The 14,184-nt window shown below is 44.9% G+C and overlaps 4 protein-coding genes across 7 annotated transcripts in view; 3 read left to right on the top strand and 1 right to left on the bottom strand.

Moving 5' to 3' along the window:
• The window catches only part of LOC117135421, a 60,299-nt gene extending 56,641 nt beyond the window's left edge, over window positions 1-3,658 (top strand). For all 3 annotated transcript variants that reach the window (XM_033295576.1, XM_033295575.1, XM_033295574.1), the window contains 4 exons: window positions 1,591-1,753; window positions 1,815-2,083; window positions 2,281-2,484; window positions 2,541-3,658. In XM_033295576.1, coding sequence (XP_033151467.1) covers window positions 1,591-1,753; window positions 1,815-2,083; window positions 2,281-2,484; window positions 2,541-2,798 — 894 coding nt within the window. In that variant the 3' untranslated portion in view covers window positions 2,799-3,658. The remainder of the gene's footprint in view (window positions 1-1,590; window positions 1,754-1,814; window positions 2,084-2,280; window positions 2,485-2,540) is intronic.
• A 243-nt stretch (window positions 3,659-3,901) lies between these two features.
• LOC117136266 (CDK-activating kinase assembly factor MAT1) lies at window positions 3,902-5,121 on the top strand. The gene has a single exon (XM_033297087.1). The coding sequence runs from the start codon at window positions 4,018-4,020 to the stop codon at window positions 4,978-4,980; it is 963 nt and encodes a 320-aa protein (XP_033152978.1). The 5' UTR covers window positions 3,902-4,017; the 3' UTR covers window positions 4,981-5,121.
• Window positions 5,122-5,481: 360 nt separating this feature from the next.
• Window positions 5,482-12,180, bottom strand: LOC117136267 (ubiquitin-conjugating enzyme E2 W). Of its 2 annotated transcripts, none has more exons than XM_033297089.1 (5): window positions 11,965-12,180; window positions 7,075-7,166; window positions 6,837-6,939; window positions 6,541-6,772; window positions 5,482-6,475 (listed from the first exon to the last, which is right to left on the bottom strand). In XM_033297089.1, exons 1-5 carry the CDS (start codon window positions 11,986-11,988, stop codon window positions 6,462-6,464), a joined length of 465 nt encoding a protein of 154 aa, XP_033152980.1. In that variant the 5' UTR covers window positions 11,989-12,180; the 3' UTR covers window positions 5,482-6,461. The 2 variants fall into 2 exon arrangements, with proteins under 2 accessions (XP_033152980.1, XP_033152979.1); XM_033297088.1 differs by lacking the exon at window positions 11,965-12,180 and adding an exon at window positions 7,775-8,171.
• Window positions 12,181-12,684: 504 nt separating this feature from the next.
• LOC117136673 (D-aspartate oxidase) lies at window positions 12,685-14,181 on the top strand. Its single transcript, XM_033297675.1, has 4 exons — window positions 12,685-13,076; window positions 13,142-13,265; window positions 13,346-13,491; window positions 13,570-14,181. The coding sequence occupies exons 1-4, from the start codon at window positions 12,889-12,891 to the stop codon at window positions 14,117-14,119; spliced, it is 1,008 nt and encodes a 335-aa protein (XP_033153566.1). The 5' UTR covers window positions 12,685-12,888; the 3' UTR covers window positions 14,120-14,181.
• Window positions 14,182-14,184: the final 3 nt, after the last annotated feature.

Here is a 14,184-nt window from a genome sequence, read left to right as displayed (position 1 = left end):
ATTTCATGTCCCTGAACATTCCCCAACTGACATTATTAATACTAATTTATACACAAGCCCTGTTTGTAATCTTGTTGCGGCAGTTGGCTTTTTAAATGGCCTACCCAATTGTGGGCCACAAAGGTTGCCATGGGCTGCCTGCCCGAGTGCGCAAAATTTGTCTTTTCAATTGTGCTGCTGGTCTCATAAATGTTTTATGTGGTCATAGCCAACAACAGTTTCCCATCTGTCACTTAGGCCGCTCTGTGAAGCGATGCGAAATTAAATTCTTTGCTATTGATTTTCAAGAATTTAATTAAGCCCTTTCGCCGCCCGACGTATTATCAATAAATTTGTGTGCCAAAGCCATAATCTCCGCCCGTATTTGTAGTCCCGATAAATCGAAAAGTACACAGAGTGTGGTCCACAAAGGAACGCCGGGATGTGCCAGTAGCATTCGGCTGCACCACAATCCAGGCTGCAGGCCACTAAATTGTGGCACCAGCTGGCAAACGGCCATCTGGCCAAACGGTATCATCATGACGCACCCACTTTCCACCTTCCACTGCCCAGTAGCCAGTTCCCTTTTACCGCGCATCGCAAATCCGGAGGCTGTGGCTGCTGTGGCCCGACTGACTGATGACCAGGTGAAGCCTTCAACACTGGGATTAAGCGGAGCTGGGTGGGGAATAGTGTGCACTTTGAAAAATAGTTTGCACTGCAAACGTTTAAGGAATAGCTTTTACTAAAATTAGAAAGTTCTTTTCAAATTCTTTTCAAATTTCGCAAATGAACTGCAAATGAAAAATAGGACCATAAAGAACTTCTATTTACATTCCACAACCAACTTCCGAAAGTTAAACATCCAAATTGTGTGGCTCAACCCTTTAGAAATGCAATAATTTTCAATTCGCTTATGTGCACACAAATTTCGCAAAGTGCTTTATGCAGTTGCTTTAATGAAAACTTTCATTTGAGCGGAATATCTAGTTTCATTATTGCAGTTAGCAAACAGAAAGTTGCCAGTAGCCCAAATTCGAGGCAGAGCTGTCCAGAGAAAGGAGAAATTCACTTTTAATTATTTACGGCTAAACAGAAAGTTGGCCAAAAGGAGGGGAGTTGGCCTGGCCGCAGGAGACACTTTTTTGTGCTACCGACTCGGAAACCTTTCTCCAGAAGCGTTTTTGCCCGGCTTTCATTTGCTGCTGGCGGGGCCGAAAAGGGAAAATATGGTTGGTGTCGAAGCATTTGAGTATTTCCTTTGGTTCCGTTTGCAATTCCATTACTTTAATGTGCCATGGAGGAAGGGAAAACTTTTAAATCTTTATTTATAAAAGCTTCCGCACAGGCGGCAACTTTTGTGTGCGAGTGAAAATGAAATAATTCCGACAGCCGCAGCCTTGTGGTGGGCCATGCGGTTTTCCTGGCCGAAACTATGCCAGCCAAACTTGCTAAATGCCCTGACAAACTTTTCCCTTGCCAAAAAGTGTGGGAGTGAGCTAGAACTCACTTATATGTATATCAAGATATATGTTCCCGGCTTAGGTGCGATTAGGCTTAAGACGTGCAAATTGTTTGGCTAATTCATCGCCCGCTTCTATTTACTTGCAGTGCATGCGTGCCTACGTGGAGTTCGAGATTTCCGAGGGCGCCTACGAGATCTCCTGTCCGGATGCCACGTGCCCGGCCGAGGGTGCCATTTCCCTGCCCGAGATAGCGAACCTAACCACAACGAATCTGATGAAGAAGCACCATCGGTATCGCCTAAATCGAGGTGAGTCCTTGCCTAAGAGATTGCTATAAAGGTCTTTCACTAATGTTGCACATTCATTCAGAAATCGAATTGGACAAGACCCGCACCTGGTGTCCACGGGCTGGCTGCGAGACCATCTGCACGGTGGGTGCAGCAGCACAGCCCGGCCAGTCCAGCGCCATTTGCCAAATGGACGAGTCGCCGTCGACCTCGCAGAGCTACAGTCCACAGCAGGAGGCGGCCGGAAACGGAAGCACAGGTGCCACGGCCGGAAACGGAGCTCCCGTGCTCTCGGTGTCCGTTCACTGTCCCTCCTGCAAGGACGAATTCTGCGGCCTCTGCAAAAAGGCGGTAAGTGTGTGGCATTGTTTTTGTTTCCTGTCATAAACATTAAGTTAAAATATTTGATTAAAAATTCTTAAATTCCTAAAATGAATATTCTACGTTTTGATTAGTGCAATCATTCGATTCTGTAACATTTCTTTAGCTTTAGTTTTATATAATTTTTAGTGGCTTATAGTTTACAATGATTTCTCACCTTTTTGCAGTACCATCCGAACATAAGCTGCGAGGAGTTTGGACGGCGCCTGATTGCCGATGGCCAGGACGACATTGGCATACCGTTCGACAACGAACTGATCAAGTGCTGCCCCATGTGCGCGGTGCCCATCGAAAAGGACGAGGGCTGCGCCCAGATGATGTGCAAGCGCTGCAAGCACGTCTTCTGCTGGTACTGCCTGGCCAGTTTGGATGTAAGTCCCTAGATCTTACAAGTCTAGAAAATTTCATCTAATTTGTATTCCTGCAGGATGACTTCCTGCTGCGCCACTACGACAAGGGACCGTGCAAAAACAAGCTGGGGCACTCGCGGGCCTCGGTGGTCTGGCATCGTGCCCAAGTGATCGGGATCTTCGCTGGCTTTGGCATTCTGCTGCTGGTGGCCTCGCCGCTGCTGCTCTTGGCTGCTCCCTGCATCATCTGCTGCAAGTGCAGAGGGTGCACCGGTTCCAAGATCGACGAGGTGGACGCCGAACTGGAGGAGGAGGTCACTGCGCTGCAGGGCTAGGTGGCTGGATCTCCACGCATCCCCATCCATACGCGACATAGGCTGCAGCCTGTAAATGCAGCTGCTGTAATTACTGGTAGTTTCTATTGTTAATGACGACAGCTTACGTACATTTATTTTAGTTATTACAATTATAATTGTATATGTGTTAACTAAATTGTGATATTTACAGTGATTCGATTTCTAATTGAATCGACAAATTTGTTGAGAACCTATACAAAGACAAGACGCCTTCGATTCTTTTTAGGTTCTGTCTCTACATATATTCTTTCCTCCCCTAACCACACCTTTGAATATATATTCGACTAAATCAATCTGTATAAATCGAGTAGGTCCTCTTCCTAGCGCATAAGTTAGTCTAAATATATTAGGAGTACGCCTCGTATTGCAACAGTGCTTTTATAACGCACCCACCCAAACAAAATCGCCCCACTCACCACTCAATCCTTCTCTCAAGTATTACGCATGCAACTAACACCCAAAATTGATGGGTCACTTTGATCAACTGCTTGGCAATGCTTTTATCTACGCAAACAAATATATACTGCATATAAAGGAGGTGTATATGATGTCACTACTACTGTTTATTGAATGTATTTAATTGTAAATTTTACTACGCAGCTAAAACAAATGTATATCAAATCGCTGCTCTCGGGTCGCTTGCCTAAAGGCTGGCAGGTGCACCTAGCTGGGGATGATTTGGTTAATGTAAATTATTGAATTATTTAATGCATATACACTCAGAACACATATATCAAAATACGTATGACATAAAAGTGCGTGTATCTTTAAAGAAAACATATTTAAACTTTACTCTTAATGTGAACAACTACCGCGTATGCTGTTTGAAATAAAAATGTTAAAAGAAAACTGTGCAATTGGCTTTTATTAAATGCTGGGTTATTTACAGGCTTCTGATTCAGGGTTTCTGATTTCCTATGCCTAAGCATTCACTTTAAGTTTTAAATTTTCGAGCTTGTAACGGCTATTGTAAAACATACTTAAAATATGGCAGCGCTGTGTTTGGCAGCTGAGTGGTTCGTGTATGTGCTAGATGTGAGCTAAAGTTATGAAGCGATATCGCTAACAAGACATTCCGGGCTAACCATGGTCACATTGGAGAACGCATCAAATAATAATTTATCGAAAACATTGGCCGGCAAAGTTTTTATTTACGGATTTTAGCAGCAAAGAGGAGGACAGGTAAACCGGCGACACGATGGACGACCAGGCGTGCCCGCGGTGCAAGACCACCAAATACCGGAATCCATCGCTCAAGCTGATGGTCAACGTTTGCGGCCACACTCTATGCGAATCCTGCGTGGACTTGCTGTTTCTCAAAGGATCCGGCGCCTGTCCAGAGTGCATGGTGCCCCTGCGGCGCAACAACTTCCGCGTGCAGCTATTTGAGGACCCAATGGTGGAGAAGGAGGTGGACATTCGTAGGCGAATTCTGCGCGACTACAATAAACGCGAGGAGGACTTTGCCTCCCTGGCGGAGTACAATGACTATCTGGAGGAGATCGAGGACATTGTGTACAATCTGTGCAACAACATCGAGATCATTGAGACAAACAAGCGTATTGAGGCCTACAAGCGGGATAACCGTGAGGTCATTCAGCGGAATAAAACCCGCGTGGGGCGCGATGAGTACGCGTTGGAGGAGATGCTGGAGCTGGAGAAAGTTCAGGAGGAGGCGCGTAGGAAGGAGCTAGAGGAACTGGAGAACGAGCACAAGAAGAAGAAGGCACGCGACAAGCAGGCGCTGATCGAGGAGCTGATGTACAGCGGCAAGGATGCCGCCCAAATTGTCACCGAGTTCGCCGAAAAAGCGGAAAAGCAGCGTGAGGAGGAGAAACAGCTGCCACCGCCGAAGCCTGCCAACGAGTTCTCCACGGGCATCAAGTTCGGACAGACAGCTGATCCCAGCCTGCTGCCCGTTCCCAAATCGGAGGAGGGTCCACTTTTCGTATACGAGCCACTTGTTCCTTTCAGTGAGGGACCTACCATGCCGCCAACAAGTGAGATCGTGTCCAGGGGCTATATTGCCCACATACGAGCTGAAACACCGCAGGAGAACGCCGGCGGATTCACATCCGCTCTGGCTTGTGAACGGGCGCTTCAGGAGGCGCTGCAGGGACTCTACTATACGGCTACAACGGGTGTGGTTTCTGCCACCTAGCTCTTCATGAAATATCCTTTAATGGTCGCACAACCAGAGCACTGAACGCTTAATTTTGTTGAACAAATGTGTCCTATATGAATCCATTCAGTTAACTCGTAACTTAATATATGTTATAAATAAATGCTATATCCGACGTTATAGATATTATTTATTCAAAAATGGATTGTTGTTGGCTAAATAGATGATCAGATGTCCGTGGGCTACACAGGAAAATCAATCCTTAAACAAAATCTCTTCGTATTCAAAATAACATGTCTTTATTAGAAAAACATCCATTTCTAGAGAAACTTGTCTAAATCATTTTGATAATTATAGGAAAAAGAAAGTTTCCTGAAATTAAACAACCTCCCAATGACAGTTCCCTTTCGTCTGTAGTATCCTAAACGTATAAATACAAATCCAATATAAGTACAACCAACTTATTTGGGCTTTGAATTGGCTTGAATGAAAGGCTTTTTCAGAGATCAATATGATGCAAACAGAAAAACAGATGCTTCGTTCGACTACAGACTTGTTTTTATTTTAAATACTTTTAACAGTAAATATTTATAGGCATTTATAGACATACGCTGGATAAACATACAGTGGATTTAACTTGCTCTTTATACATTACACGGATTACAGTTAAATCGTATGATAGTCGGACGAGTAGCTCGTCACATCCTAAGATCTACTTGCACAGTTAGAGGTAAATGTGTTCTGCGTTCGGGCCACTTGCGAGATTTTTGGCCACAGATGGACTATCCTAGCCAAGTATATGAACTGGTTAACTTAACGACCTATGCATGGGCGATGTGGGAAGATTACAGAGTGCAGGACTGGTGACAATGAGAGCGATCGGGGATATGGCTGCTAATACATTTAAAATGTCGTAATCTTAACTATGATCGCATGAGTTTTGCTTCTCATCTATGATGATAGAATACACAAAATTAATATAAGCTGGGATGGAGGCGATGTGTGTGTGCTGGGTGACGCTCCTCGGGCAGAATGCCGCGAACGATGCACGTGGAATGTGGAAGCAGCAACTGGCGATAGGTGCCAGAACCATCAAACGTTCAAGTGGTTTGCATACGCTTAGTAGTTAAATGGTAGCATAACATTTAATTTAGACATAAATTTGGTCTTAACAATCTAATTAAAATGTTAACATTTAATAATAGTTTTTCGCACACGCCTTTGTTGATTACACATAGCTACAATTAGAATTGTTTGCATGCGCCACGATTGTTTGCCAAACACTACTCATAAGTTTCTCGCTAACTTCATTTGCTTTGTTAGACATTGCGTTCGCATCCGAGTGCACTTGGGTTTTAGCATGCTCCACTCACGAGCAGTTCTTGGCCGCCGTCCCACATTTCTTGGATTTCTGGGGGCATCTCCCCGTTTTCTACTTCTGTATTGCTAATGGTGTTTTTTTTTTGGGTGGATGCGCAAAGCAAACATTAGCAGGCAGTATTCGTAAATGGCAAATCCAACTAAACAGAATCATCTGAAAAATACAATTAGTCGAGTTTAGAGTCAGTGGGCTTCAGTTGGAAAATCACGCATACGTACCGTGGTACCACCATTTAGTCTTTTTAGGATTCTTATTACAGGTTTTTACGTATAGCGTGTTGTCCGGCGGACGCTTCTTTTCGCGACAACTACTCAACATGGAGGCTATGCTAAGGCACACTGACTGCACGGACAGCGCCGGCGACCAGTCCTCGGTCAGAATGGATAGGCAGATGTGTCCGTTGCTGTAGACATGCGGATGCACCGGTATATTAGTGCCGATGAAGGTCACCTGCAGGTTAAGAGAAGAAGGTTAAGATTCCATGCAGCTTCGCTTTGTTTAACTGAATTATTACCTCTGGCGAATCGAACGGATATTTATTGTTGAATTTGAAAAGTAGCTGGAAGTCCTCGCCCTCGTAAAGTGTGCCCTCGAAACCTTTAATGTTTATTTTCCATCTGTAAACGAAACAACGATATTAGTGTCAGCTTGCAACAACTTCGGGCTTTGTGCTCAGTGCGAATTGCTGAATTGCGAATTGATTTAAACCAGTTTCAGTTGTCGCTGAACTTGGCCTACTCCGCCATACTTACTCTGATAAATTTTGTTGTACGCTCTCGGTGTCGATGGTTACGCCTGGTGGCGGCTCCTTAATCAGGGACATCAGCTCTTTGTGTAGGCGGCGCTGTGGGGAGAAAATAAAATTTAAGACTTGTATTAGTTAATGACTCGGACTGTTCGCGGTATATCTTATCGCGAAGCACACCTACAGCTGGGACATTCTACTTAAGAGTTCTCAAGACTTATTTTTTCCGCTCGCCTTATCGGTGCGCCATTTCTCCTTTGGCTTACAAACGCCAATATACGCTATATGGCGAGTACATGCCTACGCGCGTATTTATAAACGAAATGCTCGATAAGATAAAAACAAATGTCACTGAAATTTATAGAACCGCCGATTGTTTTTCCGTCTTTCGGATCCCCCTTATCGAGTGATTGACACTTGCAGGCCCGTTTTCGGGACCATAAACAAGTACCGCACCGCTGCCCCCACAAATGAGCTGCTGATAAATGGGTTTGATCGATAAGAACTGGATTTGGCAAGGGCAAGAAGAATAAAAACAAATCTCGGCCCAGCCTTGAAGAGAATCAACACAGGATTCACGCTGATTTCTTGGAAATCAAAATACTACATACTCATGACGCAATGGAACACCATATGTATATTGACGACCAGTCGTTCGAACGCGATATCTGGCCAAAGTTCAGGTTTAATATCTCGAATATACTTGCCTCCCATCGCGAGTTGTCCAACTGCAAAGGTTTTCCGCACTTGGAGACCGGCGGTGTTTTGGGCTCCTTGGGCTCGGTTATGATTTCCGATTTGGGTATTTTGTCTTTGGGTTTTTTAAACAGCTTCAGCATTTTGTAGTTTTAGTTTTTACACAGTTTCTCACAAATTTTAAGCGTTTGTTGTGTCAATTTTTGGCAGATTCTTCTCGACTTGCTGGGCTTGCTTTTAAGTATTTAATTTTATAAGTTAGTTAGTCGCACAGTTCAATATGCCAGCGTTTTTCCCAGGAGGCGAAAGTGGGCGAGGGGCGTGGCAGTCATTTTATTCGCGAACCGATTCGTGTCGACCAATTGCGGCAACGTTCGTGGGACGACTGCAGAAAAGCGCCCAGAAAATTGTGGGAGAGACTGCAAGGCGAGTCGAGTGACGAAGCCCGACGTAGCGACGTGTCTGGGTGTACGTACTGTCGGCACAAGTGGTAGTAGTCGTCGCCGCTTTCGGCACCTCTCCAATCGCACCTCCCCCCGCTCTCTCCCGATCTGTATATAGATACATGTGTTGGTTGTGCACTATCATAAATGAGAATTCGCAAGTGCAGCGAAACGGCCCAAACTAGTTCGTTAACCTGAACAAGTTGCCCGCCCAGCTGGTTTGGTCCTAAACTTAAGTCGTGATTGTGTCCCCGGATCACGAGATGGTGGCTCTCACAACCCCCTTCGCGCCACCAAAGGTATTGGCAGAAACGCTTATCGGACCACTGCCCTGGCACGCAGCCATTACCTGATAAGCACACGATTAGATTACAGCGATGGAAGTGGCGATAAGCACATCTAAGTATATGTTAATACAGTGTGGGAAAAGCTCTACGCATTGAGGTACCAAAAAAATATATTTATATATTTATACAGTTGCACAAGTTAATCAACAGTTTTAATTTTACGGAAGTTCTACTGGTAAACAGCACTTATGATAACATATAGCATATGAGTTCCGCTCGTACTGAAGTTCATTAAGAAGCATTTTCCCAGTACATTGCGAACTCGTTTTGCTCACTGCACATACTCGAACAAAAGGAACACAAGTGTTCAAGACGGTTGCATACGTCAATGGGTCATGCATTTCAATTGATGGCACAATGAGATCTTCGGCGTTTTAAACTGAAATGAAGACGAGCGTCTGCTCGTGATTAAAAGCAATCAAGCAGGGCCCTAGAAGATGATCGATTATATAAGTCGGACACTGGTTTACAGAGAACTGGTTCTAAATGAAGCGACAGATCGACAACCACTTAGCGGGGCCAATTTAAGTGGACCCATTAAATAAGTTCCGCAACCATAGTATAGTATAGTGTATAGTATGATGGACCCAAAGGGGCCGCCAAACGCGAAAAACTCAGCGCTGAAGTAGGCCATACCAATAAACACGCGCCACACTCAGCTGGGGCTACTTGCGTTTATTTTGGACTCAATCAAACTTAGAGAGCAAAACAAAAGCTGCTTGAATCAGCCAGAAATAAATAAATAAAACTGCAGTTGAATGCCAACGTCTAGAGGAGCGCTGACTGGGAAATTTTATGAAAACAGCCAAAACAGACAAACAATGGACTAGAAAAATTCTTCGGCAATAAAAGCCAAGCAGAGTGTAAACAAATAAACCAGCGACTGCCAGACTTTCGTGGCGCTGGAAAGGGGGGCCGCGTCTGTTTTTTATTTATTTCGCCTTTTCCTAGAATATTTTTCGGCTAAGCACAATGGCCAGGGAATAAAGCGTGCCACCACCGAAATCTTTGTGGCTGATAAACATTTTGGCAGCTGATAGCCGCAGTATTTTGGAGGTAAGCCAGAGGGTGAAGGACGATTAGCGTAGACATAAACACATAAGATTTGTATTGTGGGATGGGGAAATCATTTGAAATGAATCACGCCCCGAAAAATGTTTTGGAAATCACATTTGCTGGCCAACCTTGGGCTGTGAATCACACGCCAGGCTAAAATAAACAAACCCAAGCCACTACACTCTGGCCAAATTATGCAAGTGGGAGGTCCAGAGGCCCGTTCCCAAAGCCATATAAAGCGATTTCCTGAACCGGAGAAATGCTAAGCGCATTACGGTAAAGGTGAAAGCGGAAGAACCGAGGGATGGGCCTGATTATACACTCGTTGCAACCTTAAACTTGGCAAGAAGCCACCTGCCCCCCTTCGACACAGGTCGATAAATCATCGGGTACGTCATCATCGTACATTGTGACGTCAGAGATCGTGCTGAGTGGCGTATTATAAAAGTACGAAAACCTGATGCGCCAGTTTTCGGCTTTATCATCAGCTTGAAGAGAGCGGCAATCGACATGTGTCACGTTCGCAGCGGATGAGCAACAAGTTCCATAGCGCATCTAGAGCATCTCCTTTGGCCGATTGCCGCTGACATGAAAGTACATATATAGCCGTAGGGAAATCTAGGAAACGTACGCCATCAGAACGAGGACGTGTTGTTGTCGCAGACACGTGAAAGGCGTGTGTAATTACAATGTGCGAAACTTGTTGCTGTGAGGAAAAGACAACGGAATCGCAGTAATTAAATTAAAATGAAATGAAATGTAAGCGACTTAAATGCAAAGGTGTCTCTATTCTGAGATTAAAGCTTTCTTCGCAGTGAAGGCGATGGGAAACCTGATGAGGAAAGTGACATATTAATCTCAACGTCAATGAAATTGCGCAGGTACACTTTAAAGCGATTAAATCTGCCGATCAGCGATCACGTTTGGCAGGTCAGTGACTTCAATAATCCATCTACTGCCTAGACCTTATCAAGGAGACACTTTACAAAAGCTAAATTGCTCTGCTGCCCTTTCAATGCCATTCGAAACCGCCTTTTAAACTCACCCATAAATCACTAATTGACTCGCGGGAGTGCTAACAAGGCAAATCACTTCCTTATGGCGAATCTTTGTTATGCCTGATATTCTTTGTGATCGGTTCGGCCCATGCATATTTCATGATGCCACTTCGGAGGCTCGATACTTCTTGATTTTCAACTACACGCTGATATCCGATTTTTAATAAAATTTGAAAACACTTTTCATGGTATTCAAAACGTTCTAAACTGTTTCTATATTGTGGTGGCTATGGCTTGCTGTTTATTTATAGGGATCTAATGAGTAAATGGGAGCGCCGGGCAATTAATATGTTTAGCGCGTGCCAATGATGTCGCAATTGAGGAGCGGACAAGAGGATCCCTGGGAAAAACGTTTGGCCACCGGTGATCAATGGTTGGCAAAAGTTGAACCTGCGCACTTTGGATCCAAATTTAAGAGTTTTGGCTTACGAATTTCGCGACGCGAAGAATCTGGCGGAGCGGCGCGTGCGAGTTCGCGTGGCATCGAGCACTGAATGCGAGCGGCGTCACTGGCGATGAGCTTCTATTTTCGGCGAACGGGAGAGCGATCCGCGTGAGCCACATAAATATGTGTATACAAAAGACATTGCTTGATGAGAAAGGTGCTGCATAAACCAACAATATTAAACCAGATTATATTGGCGAAGGTACACAATAAATATCCCGCACCGGTAAAATATACAATAAAATTTTATATAAAAGACGTAGGAGATACAATGCCGTGACTTGATATATACACAGGTTTTATAAAACTCCCCATTCCAGGTTAACAGCTCCCTAAAGAGCATCGAGCTGGCAAGGATCGAAGGTTTTCGCCACAATGCAAATGCATTGTTTACGTGGCATAAACAAGCATTCAGGCGAAGGGAAAGTGCAATGAATGCCATGTAAACATTTGGCCAGTGGGAGGCAGATGACATTGGGCTGTGTCTGTGGCCTGTGGGTGGGCACAAACAGCGGGCCGATTTTGGCTGGGTTAGTAGCAATTAGCGACCGGGGTCAGATGACCTCGGCCTGCAGAAACCAATGAGTTATATAACGATAGACGGACGGGTAGATCGAGCAGGAAGCTGGACAGGCTTATCATTGCAGAGCGCTACGTCACTCCTCAGCTATGAATCTCTAGAACGATAAGATGACGTTGAACCTTCTACTCGTGGGATGGTAGCCTGACACGCGATTGCGGAAAGGGAACCTTCTCGGATCGTAAACATTTGCCCAGCTGCGGGTAAAACCCTCTACTATTTTGAATACGCCTCGGATATCGAAATTATCCCAAGACTTCCAGGGAACTCACCTCGCTGGGCGACTTCGAAGACATACTACTACTGCTTGTCTTGGGGAAATCCGTCCTGGTGGTCCTGCCGCTTTTGCTCCAAGTCCTGGCTGCTCCGCTCGCTGTCTATCTGTTCCGTGTCCTCCGTGGCCAAAGCTGTGCGTAAAGTCTGCTTTTGGGTAAATGTTATTAGAAAAATAAATATCTGAGTGGATAGTGTGACCCTCCGGGCAGTGTTGAAAAAGATTCGTGCATCGCACTTACAAATTGTGAACGTAACTAAAAAATACCGCACTCAGCTGTTCAGCGTGTGGGTATTTTTGAGTTTTGCGCTTTGAACGCCGGTAAATAGTTTAATTTCAGAGGAGTACAATAATGGTTTTAAAAATTTGTCAAGCCAATTTTGGTTGACAAGTTATACTGACAGTTCAGAAAAGTTTTTGTGGTCCCTACAATGGTGTTTTTGGATGTGTGTAGTACAAACAGCTGATTCAACACAGTATTTTCGATGTACAGTAGATACCCGTATGGAAGAATAGGACAAACAGCTTATATTTACACAATGAAATATATGTATTTTGCCAGTTTTTGTAAGCAAAGTTGCTTTTTTTACTAAAATATGTTTAAATTAAAGTCTGTAGCTTTCTAAAAAGCTTTATCTCGTATTTAATACTCACTGATACATTTAATTTTGTAAATATTTATTTAGGATCTATTGTAAGCGTGCAACACTGTTTGCAACCATAATAAAAACAACGAAAAAAAGTGTTTATTGCAATTTTAATAGAGAGCAGTAAAGTTTATCTCATCTTTGGAGGCGCGATGGAGAGCGTATTTGATAAGAGCTGATAAGCCGCCGCCAGCTCCGCAAGTAGCTTTAAAAGCACGCTCAGTACCAAATCGCCTTCCATTGGGATTGGGTAATCAAGGCAAAGCGGATCCAGAATGAATTTCGGAGTCTTGGGAAGCGGTATCATAGGTCTTACGACCGCCTTAGAGCTCCAGAAGGAGTTTCCCACGGCAAGGGTTTCCGTGGTTGCGGATCGGTTCAACGAGGACACCGTCAGCTATGTGGCGGCTGGAATTTTCCGACCTGGAACCAGCTTCATGGGCCCCACCCAGGAAATTACGCAGTGAGAATCTGTTTGGGATTCCAACACACCTGTTGTGCATCTAACGACTTTTCTTTTCATCGTAGACAGTGGATGACCGATGCCTTCAACTACTGGGATGAGCTGCGTCGCTCCAAGGAGGCTCCTCTAGCGGGAGTGTGCCAATTATCCGGCTATATTTACTCCCGCACCTCCCCCTCCATCGTACGGGTACGTTGCCGGCCAGTCGACAATCAGTGATTCTTATCTTCATCGGCTTAATTCGATTAACTTTGTAATGGCTGATTTAGAACCACTTTATCGAGAAACTACTGCCCGTCTACCGAAGAGCCACGGAGGAGGAACTGAAGCTATGCAACGGCGGCTGGAAGTACGGATCCTTCTTCACCACATGCCTAACAGAAAGCCGGCTCTTCCTGCCCTACGCCACCAAAAAGTGAGTAGCTGTTTAATGAAAGAGAAGCCTTAAAATCAACAATTTAAAAAAATAATCGTAAATATTAAATGTTTGCAGATTCCTGGAGAACGGAGGAGAGGTTGTCCGTCAGCATGTGAATAGCTTTTTCGAGGTACCGCAGAATTTTGACGTGCTCCTTAACTGCACCGGCATGGGAGCCAAGGAGTTGTGCGGCGACCAGCATTTAGTTCCCATCCGGGGTCAAGTGCTCAAAGTGCGTGCTCCCTGGGTAAAGACGGCTTTCTACGGCGATTACGACACCTACGTTCTGCCCGGATTTGAGACTGTGACCCTGGGAGGATGTCGCCAATTCGATAGCTACAACACCGAGTGGTGCAAATACGATAGCATGGCTATCCGAGAGCGGTGCTACGATTTGCTGCCCAGTCTCCGGAAAGCGGAGATCGTGCGGGAATGTGTTGGTCTGCGGCCACACCGCTCCGTCGTTCGGGTGGAGCCAGAACTGATCACAAATCCGGAAGGCAGGCGGCTGAAGGTAGTCCACAACTACGGCCACGGAGGCTACGGTGTGACCACGGCTCCTGGAACGGCTGTGTACGCAGTTCGATTGGTACGCGATCTGCTAGCGGGAAACAGTAAACTGTAGGTGGTAAAATCGTTTTTAATTGTTGGTCATTAAACTCTTTATACTCATAATCTTTGAACCCAGAT

Source organism: Drosophila mauritiana, chromosome 2R (genome assembly GCF_004382145.1).
Source record: "Drosophila mauritiana strain mau12 chromosome 2R, ASM438214v1, whole genome shotgun sequence".
NCBI lineage: Eukaryota > Metazoa > Arthropoda > Insecta > Diptera > Drosophilidae > Drosophila > Drosophila mauritiana.
The sequence above is the reverse complement of the archived record's forward strand: the minus strand, read 5'-3'. Positions and strand labels throughout refer to the sequence as shown.